Here is a 20,868-nt window from a genome sequence, read left to right as displayed (position 1 = left end):
CCTTAGGAACTCAGGAAGCACCAAAGAAGAATGACGCACGAACGAACCAATGGGGTGAGTAGAGGCGGGAATAAAATCAGTTTATTGATTGCAAAAGGTCTTGCAGACAGTGCATGCACGCTGACGCTTGACCTAAAAATATTTTTAGCAATACATCTGACATCTGCTGGAGAGGTTGTAGGCTTATAGGTGACTTCCGCCATATCTGGTGGGACTACCAGACAATTAGACCCTTCTGGGTAGAAATCTTAGCTCAAATTAGGGAGGTGTTGGGATACCCAGTTCCAAATATCCCTGTCTTCTCACTCCTGGGCTTTTGGGCTGACTACCTGAAGTACCAAACAAAAAGTGATAAAGACATGATGTTGCTCTGCTTGGGGCCAGGGAAGATGGTGATAGCTGCAGCTTGGAAGAAGAGGGAGGCACCAGTCTTGACAGAGTGGCATGTACGTCTTTGGCAGGCAGTTACAATGGAAAGTCTGAGTGACATTTTTAGGGGTGCCTTTAAAAACTTTGAATAGTCCTGGGGTCCTTTGGTTGGCTATCTCTCAAGGGGAATTCCCCTCACAACCTACCCCTCCCGGGTGCGAGAGCTACATCTATTCCAGTTCTGAATATTGATACAATTTATGGGAAGAAATACCTACAAAGTGTACATTGTCCTCTACGACACCAGAATCTTTTTGTTATTATTTGTGTTAATTCTTCTTTATGTTAATAGGGGAATAGGGAGGGATATAGGACAGAGAATGGTATTGGTCGTGGGTGGGCTAAATGAGGGATGTTTAGTTTTCTGAATTAGCAATATTAAAACGTGAAACCGGCTGTATGGAGCACCCTACTTGACAAACACAATGTTGTGTATTGATGTAGCTATTGGAATGTACAACACGGGCTATCCAACTATGTGTATTGAGAACACTTGCAATGTGAAAAATCAATATAAAGATATTTGAGAAAAAAAAAACAACAAAAAAAAACAACATGGGTCAATGGACATAGGTTTTGTTGGCATCCTCCAGACCACAAGTCATAAATGTGGAAGGTCTATCATGTTTCATAGCCTGAGGGTTCCAGAATGTTTTCAGGCTTACACAATATCAAATTAAAAAAAATGTTTTTGAAAACTGCTCCGAGGCGGTCCATGGCAGCTAATCTTGTGAATCCACAGTGGTAAAAGCCCAGATAAAGCGAAAGCATCTCAGAAGATGTTCTTTTACGGAAAGGAAAAGGTTACAGCATTATAAACAGCACTGGGGGCATTAGTGCCCCACATAGTAGTTCCCTAATTAGTTTCCTCTGGAAAATTAATTGGACTATGACAAATCCTCTATTGGTTCAGTTTAAACTGTAATTAAGACTTAAAGATGTTTATAATTCAGTCTTCATTTTGTTTGTTTACTTTATTTCAGTCATAAACCATAGTAGCCATATCCATAAAGATACAGTACAAATAAATTACTTCAATCCTGTCTAAAAACAATACATAAAAAATAGCATAAAATCAGCATGGAATATGTAAAACACTGCTTTAGACTATAAAATCATACAGCATTGTTCTGGGGATGAAACTAGGTAACCTCTGCTGATGCGTTGGATTTTAATGACAGGTTAGTAGATGTTAAAACTGTTGACCGAATTGGCCAAATACTCTACAAAAATGTAGCGACTGAAAAAACTATGACTGGGGATTTATCGGCTCTGCAGAATCTCATAACTACACTGTAGTGGTGGACACCAAGCTAATGGCATAATGGAATCATCCAGCACCTTCTTTATTGTATTTTAAACAAAAGAACAATATATGTTCTGTCGTTTCCCTCTGTAATTCAGTCAATACCACTATATACATTTTGTTGAGGCAGCTAGACTCCTGTACATTCTGCTAAGTTTAATCTTTCAAAAGAATTTTAATTCCCATTTGCATAAGAAACGCCACATATTTCTACCACAGCTGCAAGATCGCCACAACTTAAATTATCTACGAGAGAAAAGTATTACAGATTGAAATCCCCTTTGAAGAATTAACAGTGGCCCGAGAAGAGCTAAAGAAAGGAAAGCTACTTGGGCCCATTGTACTCCTTCTCAAAATATTTAATAAAAAACAAATAACAAATCAAAGAAAGCTGGAACCCAATGTGGGAGATGGGCAAGGAATCAGGAGAAAAGGGGGCATTAGCAAGATATTTGAGGGAGGTGGTGTACACAGTTATACCAGAAGGAGCCAAACAGGTTGAGACATACAGGGCAATTGCCATGATTAATATGAGAGCCAAACTGCTTACTAAAGTTCTGGTTAATGGATTATTGTGAGTGGATCCTTAGTGCAGTGGACAAAAGTTGTAGAAAAAATGCGAGGCAGGTTTATTTGACACTATGCCAGATGTCTTCACAATGCACTAGTAATGGCTCAATCTTTGGGGGGGGTCCGTTACCAATTGTGCATGTAGACACTGAAAAGATGTCCGATACTCTAGACATAAGGTACTCATGAGTTCCCTCTGTAAGATGAATATGGGCTAGAATTTCATAAGTATATCAATGTCCTGAAAGACCCAATAGTTATTTCTTCTACCACCTCAGCTCCTAGCACTGGCGTTTGTGGAACTCTCTGAATAGATTCTGAAGGCTAACCTTCTACACGGCTTTTACTGAGCCTCTCGCATAATGGTTAAGGCATTCTTATACGCACACCATATGTGGGATACTTATGCTGGCCAAGGCCTACATTAATAAACTCAGTTTTGATACTTATGAGTAAACTGGTCAAAGTCAGTAATTTTCCCAGTTTGTGGGCTGGTGAGGGAGAGCATAGTAATGTTAACAAGCAGAGTAGAATCATTTGGGTCCACGAACATGGTAAACATATGGCAAATGAAGAGGGAACCTGCTTCTATTAGACTTCCTAAAGTGCATAATACACCTCCTGATGTGGGCGGGGTACTTATCTTCAAAGTGGTGGTCTGACCCAGGCTTCTATATATTATCAAGAAATGCCAACATATGAACTCTGGGGAATTTTTTTTAATGGCTCTAAGACAATGGAGCCATACCAAGAGTATCCATGAGTAAATGTTAGCAATTAGCGAATGAGAGAGTTAAAAATGGCGGACATTCAGTGGTATAGATTGGCAGCAAATCAAATGATACTAAATTATTGTCCTTTAGACCCAAGGAAAGACCAAGTGATTTGCCTGGAGTACTGGGTGCAATCAGGGCTGCAAAGCTACTATGTGCACTGTATGGGCATGCAACACCCGCGTCTTCCTGTGGTAAAAAAAATACAGTTTCCCATACTTGGCATGAATCATTACATTTTAAGGAAGAGGGACTGACTGCGACAGATAATTACCCTTAACAGATTTGTAGCATGGGGTGTCAATGACATCTTTAAAATATGAGGCTGTGTTTTGCGAGGGGAGAGCTTGCCCTTACCTCGACTGGAGCCACCAGAGGTCCTGCTGCTGTCCTGTCTCCCTCCCGCCGCCGCAACCACCAACGCGGCCGCCAAACGGAGGGAGACTACGTTTCCCAGGTGCCCCAGGACCAGGAAGTGAAGGCGGAGCGCCCGGAGGCGCATTTAAAAATCACCTGCTGTGTCGGTGGAGCGGGGGCTGTGTTTTGCGAGGGGAGAGCTTGCCCTTACCTCGACCGGAGCCACCAGAGGTCCTGCTGCTGTCCTGTCTCCCTCCTGCCGCCGCAACCACCAACGCGGCCGCCGAGCGGAGGGTGACTACGTTTCCCAGGTGCCCCAGGACCAGGAAGTGAAGGCGGAGCGCCCGGAGGCGCATTTAAAAATCACCGGCTGTGTCGGTGGAGCGGGGGCTGTGTTTTGCAAGGGGAGAGCTTGCCCTTACCTTGACCGGAGCCACCAGAGGTCCTGCTGCTGTCCTGTCTCCCTCTCGCCGCAACCACCAACGCGGCCGCCGAGCGGAGGGAGACTACGTTTCCCAGGTGCCCCAGGACCAGGAAGTGAAGGCGGAGCGCCCAGAGGCGCATTTAAAAATCACCGGCTGTGCCCGCGACGCGGGAGCGCGCGGGGCTTCGCCGGGCTAAGCCCGGGCAAAGGGCGGGCCCTCTGTGGCCCTCAGAGGCCTGAAGAGACTGGACTGGGCCAGAGACCCTGGTCTTTTTGACCTGACCCCATATTATTATTTCATCAAGTGAGACTTTATTTATTTTAATATTTGTGTATAAGTCACGTTATTACCTAAATACGTACTGTTTATATTTTATTATAGGATGTCTAAATCTAAAAATGACAAACCTGGCACTGGCCACAGCACTATTGAAAATTACATGGTAAAAAAAGTTAATCAGATTAATAGTGAACGTCGTGCATCTCTAGGGAAGGGGAGCCTAGCACCGGTTCTGGTTGAGCCGCCTTCGATAGCGGTGGACGCTGAGGATGAGGCAAGTACCAATGGTACAGTTAGAGAAGATCTGATAACACCGATTGCGGTGAGGGCTGAGGTCCACCTAGATCATCATGACACCAAGTGAGGAACTGGAGGAAGTCCCACTTGCTTTAAGGCCGGTGCGTACCTGCAGGAAAGCGCAGACAAAAAAGGGGGGGAAACAGAACAAAAAAAGACCCGACGTAGAACCCCCAATCAATAATGCCCCACTGATCAACCCCTTTGTATTCACTGGAAATAAGGAAGGCAGTTTGAACTTAAATATTGAACAATTTACTACTCTCATAAAAAACCTAGAGGCCAAATTAGAAGCTAAGTTAGAGGAGGCGATTAGACCATTAACCACTAAGATAGACACCTTGACCACGGAGGTGGCAAGGCTTGGTGGCCTGGTATCTTCTTATCAGGCTGCAGCCACCGGTATAAAGGTCAATCCTGGGGAAGGCAGGCAGGTAGTGGTGGCGCGTGGTAAAACTCAGTTGAACACCGGTAATACTGCAGTAGCACCTATTACTGTGAGTAGGGCATCAACAACAGTAATTACACCAGCCACCCCAGTAACAGATGACCTGCAGACGCAGCCCTATCCAGTCCCAAGGCATGGAGTAGATACTAGGCTCCATAGGAGCAACCGCTATCTTAATCTACCACCTGACTGTGCACCGTTTGTGATGGTTTTGACAAATGTCCCACCCTGCGGTACCCACCCTGCCTCACCCCATGATGAATCGCACGCCTCACTTAAAAATAAAACAGTGTCATGGCTTAACAAAAACTGTGGCTTCCCAATTGCGTATCTAGACCAGATAATGGCAGTAAGGAGGGTGAACTAGGTGGGCCCGTCGAAAAAAATAGGAAGTGGAGATTGCATTGTTGTGAATTTTAAATATCCCCAACATGTGGCCACAGTTCTCTTAAGAGCATCTTCACAGATATATAATGAGAGCAGTATATGTGTGCGCCCGTTGGGGTACTTCTATGCACATCTCTGCAATAACCCTCCTCAACAAAGGCTAACCAGACCTGTGGTTGCAACCCAGACCCCGGTTATGGACACCCGCTTCTTATATAATATTGTTAACACGAGCGGACCTGGAAATGTTCTCAACACACAGAATAAAATTAATTTCATGGGTCATCCTCAGCACGGGTTTAATGTTAATACACAGAATAGGTGCGAGCTTTTATCTGGCCTGGATATGTGTGATTGACATGAGGTACCTGCGGGTCAGGGCTCTATAATTCCAGATGAACTAGTACCTATTGTGAACTCACAGGACAAAATTTGTGGTAGTAATGTTGTCTCGTGGAACATTGCGGGGTTGGCTGCAAAAATGGCAGACGTAAACTGGGTCAACTATATTAAGCTATTTAAGGTTATCTGCCTACAAGAGACATGGCTGGTTGAGTGTGATCTCTTTTTAGAAGGGTACAAGGCCTTTTATGTACCTGCTATACCATCAATTAGAGGCAGACCAAAGGGAGGACTGGTGATTTTTGTTTCTATTCATGTCACCTTTAAAATTCGCAGAATTGATGCATACCATTCTGGTATGATGGGCTTAGCTCTAATTGGAGAAAATTGTCGAGTCGGTCTGGTGAATTTTTATAATGCTACCAATGCTATTCCAGCACCTAATCTTATATCTGTTTTGTATGCTTTTATTACTTCCTCTATGAAGGATTTCAGTCATAACCTTATGATCATGGGGGATCTTAATGTGCACCCGTGTGGACATCCATTGAAGAAATGTCTAGCAGATTTACGTTGTGAGCGCATGGATGGTTTACATCTGGAACATACACTGGATGGGGAACTCTGTAATGCTTTACTGGACAATCTGGACCCCTCACTGGCCATGACACTCAGGGATCATTTAAAATGTTTTGAAACACCTACTTTTAAGGGGCACCTTCATTGATCACATGTTATTTTCACTGACAATGCTGCCTTTTCTGGATTCGTTTGATATTGTCCAAAGCAAATTTAGTGACCATAATCCTTTAACAATTTGCCTGAAGGGACCTTGGACTAATAAGGAAAAACAGATATGTAGTTCAGGGAGGTTGGGTACAACAGACAGGAGGCGGCGACTTAAATGGTCAATGGTTACCCCAGATCTACTGTATAAAAATATTGTAGATACATGCACTGAGGATATTGTGAACTGTACTTGGGAGGGGGTAGAGCCACGGCGGGTACTTATTGCTTATCAAAATCTGTCGGAGAAGGTGTCAGACCTGATGTTGGTCCCAGTAAAGAGGAGCATGGAGAAATGTGGGCCAAGGTGGTTTAATCACGATTGTTCCAAAGCTGCTCGTAACCTTAGGTTAGCCCTGGCAGCTACCCCGAGAGTCCAGGAGAATGTCAAATTGCGCCGTAAAGAATATAAGTCTGTTCTCAAATCCCATAAGGAGTTTTTAAGAGAAGAGGCTTGGAGCGAGATACTTGACCCCTCCACCTTAAAATGTAGCTCCAGATTCTGGGCAATAGTTAAAAAACCATTCTTAGTTGAAGAGCCGGGTGACGGTCTGGTTTGCTGCATAACCAAGGAGGAGTGGGAATTACACTTTAAACAACTGTATTCTTCAGTGGCCCCCGTAAAAGCTGAGTCACTCACTGGCGTTAGGGGAGGCACTATCAGGTTTGATAGCAGTGAGGTTATGGAGGCCATAGAAGGACTTACTGCTAGAAAAGCCCCAGGACCTGATGGGATCCCTCCAGACTTGTAAAAGTCTAACCCGAGTTTTTGGGCGCCCATCTTGGCTGCAGTTTTTAATGCAGCTGCCAAAGTGGGCTGCCCACTTTGAGACCTTGTGTCTCAAGATAATTCAATGTGCATCCCCTGGTTAAAATACTTGCAATCTGGCTTTTCCAGGCTGGGCCGTTTGAACTTGTTCGAAAACCCAAGCGGGATTGTAAAGGGGGATGTAGCAGCAATCAAACACACATTTTACAAGGATAGGTTGGCCCAAAGAGAAAGTGAGGAGCTCATGAAACCAAGTATTAGGAAATATGTTATGTTAAAAACCTGTGACTGTATGGAGCCATATTTAACGGGTACTTTTACTTGTCATGAAAAATTCTTGTTGTCAAGGTTTAGATTTAATATTTTCCATCATCTTTTAATTAGACCAAAGTCAGACATTTTTAACAAGGTTGCAGCTCCCTGTGGCTGCGACGGGAAGTCTCCACAGGACATGCTGCATTTTATGTTTTTATGTAGGTTTTATGAATACCCTCGCAGACGTTATCTTGTTGCCCTCCTAAGAAAACTTAATTTTAACCAAATCAGACCATCATTTATATATTTACAGCTTTTGTACAGTGACAGTGTTCTCCAGGTAATAGAATTCTTAAAACTAACTGTCAAACTGAGAAACTGCTTGGACAAGTGATACTGTATTTTCCAATGACCGTCCAGCCTACCTGTTGAAAGATATTTTTTGCGGTATCATACCTGGCACTATTTGCACTTTACTATCTACCCGGTTTACTTATCTGGCACTGGGACACGTGTAATATGACTTTCTTATGTGACTATGAATTATTGTAATACTATGAGTAATGTTTTTAATTGTATTGTATATATGTGTACTTTTATGGTGTGAAATATAACCGAAATAAAGTCTCTATTGAATTGAATTATGAGGCACAGTCAGCCACTAAGTTATGAAGTCATTCAGTGTTTCAGTTTCTTTCTTTTTTTTATATTTCTTTTAATTAACAATTCGACAAAAGCTTATCAAGCAATTACAAGCAGGTTACCACCTTTGAGACAATTACATCTTATAGTATTCAAATAACATTACAGGCATTATTCCCAGCAGATCAAGGGGATCCAGTCGCATTTGCTTCAGATTGACGGCTAGGCAGGTGACAAATATCTCCTCTGTAGTGGTTCCAGCCCCCCCACACCTTTGTCCACTTCCCGCGGCATTCCTGAGCTATAAAAACGGATTTCTCCCTAAACATACACTAGTTCAGATCCTCCCTCCACTTGCTCACCTGGGGCGGTTGAACAGCCCCCCACCTCTGCGCAATGTTGCGCTTCGCTATCATATACGACAATGAGGCCCATTGTGTACTGTAGGTGTTTAGGTCGTAGGCTCCCAGACGTTTAAGATACATCTTCGAGCCTCTGGCTGCAGATCCACCCCCAAAACCGATCGCAGTGTGTGGTGTATGTCCCTCCAATATTGTTGTATCCACTGACAGTGCCATAATGTGTGGATGAATGTTCCCAGTTCCCCACATCCTCTTCTACACTCCCCACTTTCCGCCCTTCCCATTCGAACCAAGCCAGAGCCCGTTATGTAAATCCTATGCAATATTTTGAGCTGTACTAATCTCAGCCTGGCTTGGATCGCCACTCTGCGTGGGGAGGAGACTGCTTTTCGCCAGTCCTCATCGTTCAGTTCCAGACCGTCCCCAGGCCATTGTCCCCTCAGGGCCTGAAGCGGGCCTTCCATGTGGTTTATCAACTTCCTATATATTAGGGATATGGTCTTTTCTGGGAGAAGCCCGTCTAGCACTCTGTCTTCTAGGGGAAAGGCCTCCAGGAGTGCCACGCCACTGGGGACATTGGTGAGTAAGGCATGTCGGATGTGTAGATAACGGAAATGCTCAGTGTCCGCTAAGTTATACTGATCTCTAAGCGCCGCAAATGATTGTATCATTCCACTTCCCCAGATGTCTTTAACATGGGTAATCCCTATGAGGTCCCACTTATCAAATCTCTTGGATTTCCAGAGGTTACCCAGTTTCTCCGAGCTCCACAGTGGTGTGGCTAGGGTGAGTTTACCCTCCCAGTTGAGGCGTTTAGTGACTTCGTGCCAAACTTGGACGGAATGCGCAGTAGGACCCGTCAAGAGGGTAACAATGGGGCTTAGCTTATTACGCTCTAGTGTAGTCCCCCCCCAGGAAGTTGCCATCTGTCCATTGCATATCTGGGGTCACTTGGAGGACCGTATATCCCATGATTAATAGCAGCCAGTTGGGATGCCCAGTAGTACTTTTTTAAATCTGGCAGACTAATTCCTCCATCATACCAGTTAAGGGTCAATTTGGAGAGCGCTATGTGAGGCCTCCCCTCCCAAAGTAACTGTCTCTGGAGGCCCTTTATCTCTTTAAAATAGGCGGCCGGGACAGGATCCATCGTATTTTGGAGCGCGTATAGAAAACGCGGCAGGGCCATCATTTTAAAAAGGGCCGCCCTGCCCAGCATGGACAGCGGAAGAGTCCTCCAGTGTGCGACGTCCCTCTTAAGTCTCTGAATGGGTGGGTCCAGGTTCCGAGCATATTGGAGCCTCGGGTCCAGTGTAACAAAAATCCAGAGATACCGGAACCCGTCCGATACAAATCGGGATCGGGCAACCCCGTGGTATAATTGGCGATGCCCCTTAAGGACATAGACCACTGATTTAAGCCCGTTCACTGTGAACCCGGAGTACCTACCAAATGTGTCCAACACGTCTTAGAGGCAGCTCAGTGAGCCCCTGGGGTTACAGTGTTTCAGTTTCAATAGAAATTCCAAATCACTCTGTTCTATCAATTTTTCCAACTAAAACATGCAGAGGACCCGTACCAAATGAAGTTTGAAATTCTTCTGGAATTTAGACTACTGGAGACAAAAGATACCTGAAAAGATGTGTAAGCAAGTCTCTGGTTGGGTAAATAACTAACCTATCAGTTTGGATTTGGGGGCACTGAAGGTGGGTGAGTGGAATATATTTGTCTGAGGAATACATTCAACATACTGTAGGAAACGCCAGGCAAATACAGAAAACACGTTTAGAAGAGTAAAACATATTTGAAACACACCAATAGGGAAAAAGAGCATCCCAACTGGAGCACATGCTAATGACCAGGAATATTTCTCATGAAATAATGGGGATATTGAGACCATGGGGACAGTATTTTGTGGGAATTGTCCAGAACATCAATGTAGAAGGGCAGAGCTACATTACATTGCCTGTTCCCAGCATGTATTTAGGTTGACACAATATAAAATGTAGAAAGTGCTTTTGAAAAACTGTTCCAAGAAGTCCATAGTGGTTGAAAATTGTTCCGGCTTGAGAATCCAAGAAGCATTATTTGCTGGTAGAAGGCCAACAACAGAGAGAGCTCATTGAATGTCCTTCTTTAAGGTGATGGTGGAGTTAAAACTTTAGAGAGTTTTAGCAGCCCACATTGTAGTCCCCTTAAAATGAAAATTACGCAGATAAGCCACTTACTAATCAAATTCAATCTATTATCGAGTATAAAACACAGAGGTAAAGCTTTAGAATATGAGACTGGATCACTCCAGAAGATAAAATGAGGAGACCCGCTGCATTTGGAATGGGGTGAAGTGTCTTGCAAAGGTTATTGGGGAGGTAGACAAAGTATTGCCACACTAGGTGGATGGCAGATAACTCTAACCTGGAAAACAGAATTTGATAGTGGCTCGAAAATACTGTATAATTTTGGAATGCTCATGTCCAATCGTGGCACAGCAAAGATTTTGATAAATAGACAATCAGTCCGAATCAGGGACTATCATTGTGGTATGACTAAATGTGTATGAATGAAGGCACCCTATCTATTGTGCCAGTCCCAATCTACAGAAAAATGTGGAATCCACTTATGACACCTTTTAATGTCACAGTAAGTCACACAAGATATGAAGGGTAGTGATTCTGTCCCCTTTTTGACACATTGAAGACTTGCTTAGCAAAGAGTCAATATGTATCTGGAAGGAATAATACAGCAGACATTATTATTGCAACAAACTTTGAAATTAGAAAATGTAAAAATAAAACTGAGCAGAAAAAAACCTTTCAATTGTACCTAAAGGAACATAATGCAATTACAGTGGAGATATGTACATATATTGTATTACTCATTTAAAAAAATGAAAATGCACATTAGCCGGCTGTTTAGTGCAAAAAAATGAAACAAGAATTAGCATATAATTGTACTTTATTAGTTAAGGAAAATTCTCAATAGTATTTACATAGTGCAAAAAAGCAGTTATCACTCAAAAAGGTATGGTAGAAATATAACAATCCTTCATATAGCGAAATAATCCCTTCATATTATACGTTAATAAACTGAAGTATTCTGTTCTTATTTAAACATCAACTAGATATGTTAATAAAATGTAAGACATTAAATTATAGATTACAATTTTCACATTAGAAATCATATATAAATATTTTAAATGAAACAATATTTTACAAAATATCTTTGAACATAAAGAAGCTGAGCTGTGCCAAATAAAGATAAAATAATATATTTAGAAGATTTAGATATAGAACAGTTTCTGTAAATGTGTGTTTCATAGTGAAAGTAATATGTTGCTTATGATTTTAGATTTGTTTTTCATCTATTTTCAAATCGTAGATAAAACAGATGATTTTTACTGGTTAAAAAACAATTACTCAGGTTTATCAAAATACTCGGAATAGTTGGCACAACATCATGGTAAACACTTTAAATGACACTATCAACATACAGCAGCTTTAAAAAAAATCATAATACCTTTTTGCATACATTTCATCAGTAATCGGATGCAAGATTCTTCAAAATAATTGGACTTACTCTGATGCTGTTTATGACAGCAACTCCGATTTGTGTATCTACTTTCTGACCGGTTTATGGAAAATTATACAAGTGCATTGTTTAAACATGAAAAACCTTACAGTTTTATGACATAAAACATGCAACATATATATATATATATATATATATATACTTTTTATCTGTGTCTCTTCTTTGGGAATCAGGAAGGCATTTTGTAAATGACCTCAATGCATATCTTTCTCCAACTTGAAGTGATTCATTTGGGAGTTATGCTATCAATATTATTTCACAACAATGTAGTCACGGTTTGTAAGAAGAAAAAAACAATCTCAATCAACTCATGTTAACAAACCGGATTAAAGCAAGTTGTATTTAACGTTTTTCTTAAGAATAATTATCACAGCAAGCACTCAGGAAAACAAGAACACTTCCAACTTAGTCAAGCCCATGGCATTGAAATGTATTTGCTATACTAAATAAACCATATGAGTACTTTTAAATGTGTTAAAATAATGTATCTGGGATAACCCACAGGCTGCATGCGCCTCCTAAAATCTCCACATTACATGGAGCATCCCTGACTGTAAACAATCTTTGACCATAAACTTACATATTTTAGATTAATGGTTGTTCTCTACTTTTATCAATAACATGCAGGTCAGGTTTTATCTGAAAGCACAAATGCATAAACCAATTGTTACCCTGACCACAACTTGTTTGGACATTAAAGCCACTTTTAGAAGGCTATAATTCCAAATTAGTTTCAATGACTCAAAACAACTATTGTGACAAGTATACAAAAAGCACAGTAAATGTTGAAACCAGAAGAAAATATGTGCTACTTAAGTGAATGATAAACATGTAAAGCCCTCACTGCAAGTAAATGATCAAGTAATTGAACTATTCTTGTAATGGAAAGTCACATAAAAATCATAAATTCAGTAATGCTATTGCTTCAGTATCAAATGCAATTTGAACCACCACTGTAATAATGGGATAATTAAAATACGCAATAACATTGTAAACCTATTTTCTAACAAAACACAATCTGTATATTATAGGTCTTCAGTTCAAAAGCTTCATCATTTGCTGAAGCAAACACTACTAAAACAGGTAAGATCCGCTGAAAACTGCTCATGATTTAGAATTATGAGGCATCATTCCTTACATGGTGCATTCCTTTTCATATCTACAACTGGTACCCAGAAAGCGGTTGTAAAGAAGATAAACTTCACATTAGCTCTCCTTTAGGAATGTAGTCTTTCCAACACTAGTGTGGTATAAAGATAAAACAAATTGCACTCACAAGAGAATAAACGCATTTCTTGACAAGCCATTTCAGATTTACTAATTACAATATATTCAGTTACTGTACAAACTTGTGTAATTTAAAAATGGCAAATGTTTAAAGAAGTGCCAATTCTTTTTAAATTCACAGTATTTAATTATTACAAAGCCAGTACAATAAATATCAGGCTAAATGTACAGTTACTCCATATGCCTTATTAATTGTTTGCGATACATAGGCCATCTTATTACAAACAAGGAATTAATAAACAACAACCAAACATATATTCTTTCCACATTCACAACCTACTTTCCATTTTTGAAATACATGACATTTAACTATTACCCATGCCACTCTCACTTCACTATCAAGTGCAATTCAAATCATAGCAGAATGTTATTTACAGTCTGTGAGCCAGATTTAAAATTTTGCAAATGGTTACTCCATCACAAACGTGATGAATGCCCCCATACACTTTATTACAAGCGCCACAGGATATGGTGCATTTGTAAAACGGTGGACAGGATGTCTGTCATGATTGTGACAGATGAATCCATCCACCGATCTCTAATTCAGGCCCTGAGCCTCAAAGCCTTGATAAAGCCTATGCCCAATACTTAAGTGCACAGGTCAATCGCACATTTAAAAAAATGAACATTCAGGCCTTTATTTACTGCTGATTCATTCCTCTACCTCTACAGCTCATACTCTTTCTGCCTTGAGCAACAACATTAACAGATTACTACTATTCTAACAATAATACCTTGATATTTGGTTTGTATGTGATGCTTGAGTACCACTAAGCGGTCCACAGAGTTCTTGTGCTCTAGGTATTGGTGGCTCAGTACTAGAAGCCAAATAGTCCTTTTTTTTGCTAATTTCTAAAAGTTACAAATTTTCAATATGTACAATGCTGTATTAAATCCTAAGTACATTTCTAAATACAAGAAACCATGTATATTTAACTCTGCTGGCAACCACATTATGTGCTCAACAGATGAAAAAATACTGTAAAGAGTGCGATGCCCTGCCCTCTTGTGTAAATATATATATATATATATATATATATATATACATACATATATACATACATATACACATATATATATATATATATACATACATACACACATAAATACATACATATACACATATATACACACACACATATATATATACATACATACACACACACACATACATACACACATACATACATACACACATATATATATATACATATATATATATACATACACACATACACACATACATACATATATATATATACACATATATATATATATATATATATAAATAGATATACATACACATACATATATATCTCCTCAGATCAATTAAGATAAAAACTTTTTCTCGTAGAACGAAAACAATTACGACTGAAGATGAACAAATTATTCCAGCTTCAGTACACCAACAGTTTTCAACATAAAATACAGTCAGACCTATTATGGAGCTAGCTTTACCTTTGCATAAAACATTTTGTACAAAAGGGTTATTATAGTCTTGCTTCTTCTCTTAAAGGGTCTTAGATCAACTATTGGTAGAAGTGCATTGACTGAGCCAAATTTTTACTACTCAAAATGGATAATTTTTTTAAATAAGCAACTAAATAAACAAAATTCTAAAACTAGCTTCAGAATTCAGTAATTCATAATTCAGTTTCACAACTATATGATGATTAGTAGTCAACCTTAACCATATGCTTACGCTAAACTAAATGCTGTATCAGGCTGGACAGTCATATCGTGTACCTTTTAGACTTATTTTTATGATCTGTGAAATAACACAAACCATACACTGTTCGTCTTTTCTTACTGTTGACATATGTTCTGAAATAGATTGCTTTACTAAATAGTGAAAAAATAAATTGATGGTGTAACCATGACTACTGAAGCTATCCAACACTAATAAGAGTATTAATGTATTATATTAGTATAAACTAGAGGAATTCTGAACCGGCAGTGACAGCTTGTATCCATATAAATTTGTAAAACGTTATTTTTAATGTGTTTGTGCTGCATACTTACAAAGGGCACCACCTTTACCTGAGCATTCCTGCACTACATGTCCTAATGGAGAAAGTAACACATGTAGAAGAAAATAGGTAATGCAACCCAGGCTGCACACCTCACCACTGAATCAATTAAAGGTATCATTTAATCTTAAGCCACAAAGTACTCCAATATTTGTAGCAATGAAAACAGGTGGTAAATTGTGTTGAATCTTTATTTCTATTGACAGTTTATGCCAATAAACATTAATGTGCAATCTGGAGCATAAAGCAATTTCAGGAAAAAAACAGGTTAAAATCAGATCCCTAACTATGTTCATAAGCTAGTGTATAGTGAAAATCATTTCCTTTTAGTGAAACAAGTACAAAGCTATAAAAATAATTATTTTATGAATATAACACCCATATTACATTTTTAACAAAAGTGCAAAATGTTGAGATGAAACATGTTGGGTAATGGCTGCAACCTTTATAGGAGTTAACTGCACATTAGAAACCCCCTGAGGGTTGCTTTGGAATAGACTCTGTATTCTCCTTATGTGAAAATGTAGCTTCGCTGGGCTTCTGTAGGATATTACCAATGAGTTTATCACTTAGTTCTTCATGGTTAGCTAGTAGATCCGCTTGCTCAGAGTTTTCTTCTTCTTCTACTTCACTGTGTTCAATGTTATCCTCCTCTACATTATTAAGGGTTTTACCTAGTTGTAGGGTTTCCATAGTTCTTTGGGTTTCGGACACCCAGGATTCTATTCTACTGTTAAGATGTATCCCTACAGAGATGGGTTTGTCAGTGTAAGTGTCATCATCATCATCATCATCTTCATCCTCTTCCTCCTCTTCAAGCATTCCTGGTACTAGAGTGCTAGTGGTACTAGTCATAGATGAGTTTAAAATATCCCTGCAGCTGCCATCCAGTGATCCTGTCTCAGTGCTTTGTTGAGAGGCCCATTCCAGATTGTCATCTGGCTTTACTTCCTCTTTGTCAGCTGGAGTTGATTTTCCAAAACTTGCCACAGAAATAGAGTTACCCATGCCAGACAATGGCTGTTTGCAGACCGTACCTAATGGTTGCTTACAGATAGTGGAGTTGTCTTCTTGAATTTTACATATTTGGTCAGGACTTGTGGTTATCACTGCTGGCTCCCTCTCATTTTCAAGTAACTCTAGTCCATCAGATGTTTCCACCATGCTCCTCCAATTAGTGTCTGCAAATGTTACAAAAATATATTTTAGGTCTAAAAGAGAAAACTATTCAGTACTAGATAACATATGGAGACAATCATTTGGCTAGAATTTGTGGGAACAAATTTCAGTTGAACAGCGTTTGACAATTTCACTATCCTCAAGCACAGAGAACAGAAATTCAAACAGGTAATAAAAAAAGAGCAGACAAGGCACAAATATACAGAAAGGAGAACATTTAAACTGAATGCTCCATGTCAGGTGTATCTCAGAACAATCTAAACAATAACAATGCATACATCTCTCCTGTAAGTACTCTCTTATTAGATCACTTGATTAGTAATTTAAATAACTTATGAGTATCACAAGTATGAATATTTACATTTATTTTGAGAGAGTAGACACAGGCCCATTACAAGTGGCCTCTTAATTCTGTGAGTGACGAGAAGAGCAGTTAACAAGTCTTGTTATAACATGTAAGTGTCTTATTTTCACATAGAAATTACAGCTGCTGGAAACAGCCTAAATCTCCTTGTGGAAGTCTGAGGAAAAAGAAGGAATTACCAGTGGTCACCAGATTCCCACAAGAATTACCTTACTTTTTAGTAGACCCTCAGTGTCTACCTCATAATGGGATGGATTTTCCCAGCTCCTGGTGTTAACCAGTATCCAAAGTATTAGCAACTCAGCAAGTGGAGAAAATCTAACCAATTTTCGAGGAAACATATCATAAGGGTTTAAGAGAACAATCCCATCCAAATGAATTATGCAAGCCTACCTTCCAAAAGGTAGATAATGCAATCATTTGAGTATAGGGGACTTTATGCAAGTAAACTGAAGTTAGCTGTAAAGTACTCACTCCTGTTTTTAGTGTTTCAAGTGATTTGCACCTTTCAGAGTAACATCTGACCTCTTCAAAGTAGGAGCTGGTAGTGCAGTTTAAACAGCTTAAGTTATTTGACAAAAGCATTGTGAAAATGCAACATTCTCTATAGATAATAACGTATTGCCACAACTGCATAAAGTGCATAATTTGGTGTTTAAAAAACACCCACAGACATTTACATATCCAAGATATATTAATAATGAACAGGAATCCTATTCCATTTACAGTCAATGTCTGTACATCAGTTAGCAAAGAGTTTACACAGAGTTTTGAGTACAATGAAATTAAAGTCTTCCAACACTCCGTTTGGACTGTCTACTTCACATTCCCTTTGTAACAGGGCAGTGAAGTCCTTTAGACTCATCTCCCTTAATTTTCCCCCATAAATCTATTGATTTAGTATGTATTTTCCCCTTCCCGCTGGATCTAGTAACGTTCAGTTTACTATTAAACATTATTTGAACCGAAAAGAAATCATAATACTGTATATCACAATGAACATACCAGATGGCAAGCTGCAAAGAGATGCATTTAAAGGGTTTGAAATTAGGTGCAGGCTGCTTTACTACAAATGAACAAGTTACTTACCTTCGGTAATGCAGTATCTGGTAGAGACTCGATCTAGCAGCAGATACCTTATCTGAGAATATTCCCCAGTTGTCAGACTGGATCCACAAATTTCTCGTGATTAGTACCATGGGGCGAAGGTAGGTGGCGTTGTTCAGCTCCACGTGGAGTCATTGGTGTCATCTGTGCCATAAGTGACGTTTGCGGTGCCTATATAGACGCCACCAAGTCGCGCTGATGTCAATTACTTTTTGTGACTTTCCACACCAGAAGCGTGGAACCATGAAGTACACTGACCACTGGTGTGGAAAACTAGGGCCCTGAAAGGGAAGTACCTTATCCCTAGAAATCAGTTCGGAGCGGGTAGGATGGGTGGGTTGGTATGGAATATGCATCTAAATATAGGCGTTGCTGAAGGTAAGAAACTTATTCCTCTGACAGTGACTTCAAGCTGCAGATTCCTTACCTTAGAATGGATACCTAAGCAATAGCTCCCCGGTGGTAGGTCTGTGGACCAATTTAACACTAGGAAGACATGCAGGACCGAACTGGCAAAATGCCCATCTCTACAGACCTGACTGTCCAGATAGTAATGTTTGGTGAACGTGTGCAATGAGGCCGACGCTGCTGCCAGGCAGATATCCAGTACCAGAAATACACAAGCTAACGGCATGGTTGCAACTTTAGCTCTGGTGGAATCAGCACACACAGTGGGATGGCTAGACCTTGGGCCACCCGTGGCCTTCATGAAAGAGTGGGGGGACTGGCAATTCATATGGCGGTCACCCCTGCAACAGCACAGGTAAGAGCAATTATTAGGATCTGAGGTGTCTAGATTCGATATTTTGAGAAGTGGCCGGATTGCGGCTATTTTCCAGGCTTTTGAAAAACAGCCAGTACTAAACATCAAGTTGAAAAAATCTGTTGAATAGATTAAAACCGTTATAGGAATCAGATGCAAAGCTTTTGGGGGACAGGGATCCAAAGGAGAACAAGATTGCATTTGATTGATCAGGTTTTTAATCTGGGCAACTGTTAGTGGGGAAAACGAAGACAGAGTTAGAGAGTTTTGATCCAAATTGAATGCATTGCCAGGGCCTAGTGATACGTGTGAGAAGTTGGCCTGGTATATGATGTCCACTATTCTAGTGGGCACCTTCCACCAGTCCAAACGACCCTTATTGATGGTAGGTTATCAAGTCAACCTTATAGAAAGCTATCCTAGTGGTAGCTGTGGAGAGCAGCCTTCAGGCTAAGACTTGGAGATGAGTTAAGCAAGTTGTTTTACCAATTATAATCTCTTGAATGATCAAATGAAAGCACACCACACAAGGTATATATCAAATATATATGTATTTATTCTAAACACAACCCCTCTGCACTCTTTATGAGGTCAGAGGTAAAAGTACAATACAAGGAACTTAATTAGCATACCAGAAGTTGCACAGTATACGTTATGCCCTAGGGGCCTCACAAACCATATACTAAAATAGTGGTATAAGAACCACGTGAAAGTTAGAAAGCAGGCCTAGGACCTGTAGAATCGCTGGGGCTGCCTAGTACCACCAAAGGTTAGGATGTAGGAGGCCCACGGAAGACGTGTGAAGTGTCTAAACACAGCCGCGGGTTACCATTGACTTTCTATGGAGAACGAACAAGTTACAAAGTTACAGTATAAGGGTGCTTCTAGGTGAACTATGATGGAACCCTTTTAGACTAGGACACTTCGAGAGTCAAGACCCAGAGGAGCACCGGAGTACTCATGTTACCTCACCCAGGGAAGCCGGGTGCATAGGTGCCTTTTGGTGTCAGTTTTCGTCGTCAATTCCAATGGAGAGCTGCGAAGAAGTGCTGCAGGCGACCAGAGGAAAAGTGTCGGGGTGGATCCAAGGGTGGATCGGAGATGTGAAGGACCTGAAAGCAGAGGAGAGAGTCTGGGCCACTAGCCAGTGACCAGGATGGCGATAGGAAGATGCCAGCCGATGTCGGGTGATTTCAGGTGAAAAGGTGAGGCTTGTCTCTTCAGCCACGAGGACCAGGAGGCATTGACGACGACCAGGAGCTAGATTCCAGCTGTCCCACGAAGGACCTAGTTGACTACGGTATCGGTATCCGGATTGGACCCAACAAGCCTTGGCAAACGCAATCCACGCAAGATGTCGAGATGGGCTTCAGTGCAGACCAGCAAGGCTTTAGGAACTCCCCCTTTGGAGAGGAGTTGGAGCAAGCCTGGAGCAACCAGGAAAGCAAAGTAAATCAAGGATTGGTCTCCGTGGAGGCTCACTAGCCAATGGACTAGGAACCGCGAAGACACGTCGAGCTGAAATGCACAAAGCGGGCCCACGGGACACTCGTGGAGTGTGGGCCTCTGTGCCTCGGTGCAAAAGGTGCTCGTGGATGAGGCTTCAAGCACCCCAATGCACAACTTCGGGAAGTAGGTGCAGTAGCAGAAATGCAGGATGTCCAGGAGTTCCGGTCCCACGTCTCTCGTGTCCGCCACAGGTCTCAGCTTTGCTGGGAGCGCAGGTCAGAGATGACTGGAAGTCCGTGTCCTGTGTCGCAGATTCTTCGGGATCTGGCGGGAGCCTCGAAAATGCTGTTGGTGCCTGTTTGAACAGGGTGGTCACTCCTTGACCACAAGGGAGATTTATTCCGTCTTCCAGTCGATATGGAATGTCGAGGGTCCAGGATATATGTTGCAGAGTTTTTTCCAGGGTAATCTAAAGTCCTAGGGACTGGGGTTCTATACTTATAGTAAGTTTAGGGGTTGGACTAACTCTAAGGTCCCTCCCATGGGTGGACCTGGGGAGGGGTGGTTACACCCCTTCCCTTTTGTCCAGTTTCACGCCAGAGCTGGGGCTGAGTGCCCCAGCAACGGGTTTGAACTGGGAAATGCATGGAGCACCTTGTGTGCCCCAGGCAGTG

General features: G+C 41.0%; 1 protein-coding gene across 4 annotated transcripts in view; it reads right to left on the bottom strand.

Annotated features, from left to right (window-relative positions):
• Positions 1-15,509: 15,509 nt before the first annotated feature.
• SECISBP2L (SECIS binding protein 2 like) overlaps positions 15,510-20,868 on the bottom strand; it is a 989,501-nt gene continuing 984,142 nt past the window's right edge. For 2 of the 4 annotated variants that reach the window (XM_078684798.1, XM_078684797.1), the window contains exon 18: positions 15,510-16,513. In XM_078684798.1, the coding sequence (XP_078540924.1) occupies positions 15,798-16,513 (716 nt within the window). In that variant the 3' untranslated portion in view covers positions 15,510-15,797. The remainder of the gene's footprint in view (positions 16,514-20,868) is intronic. The other 2 variants (XM_078684799.1, XM_078684796.1) reach the window with 1 other exon arrangement.

This window comes from Lissotriton helveticus, chromosome 3_2 (assembly GCF_964261635.1).
Source record: "Lissotriton helveticus chromosome 3_2, aLisHel1.1, whole genome shotgun sequence".
NCBI classification, from domain to species: Eukaryota; Metazoa; Chordata; class Amphibia; order Caudata; family Salamandridae; genus Lissotriton; species Lissotriton helveticus.
The sequence above is the reverse complement of the archived record's forward strand: the minus strand, read 5'-3'. Positions and strand labels throughout refer to the sequence as shown.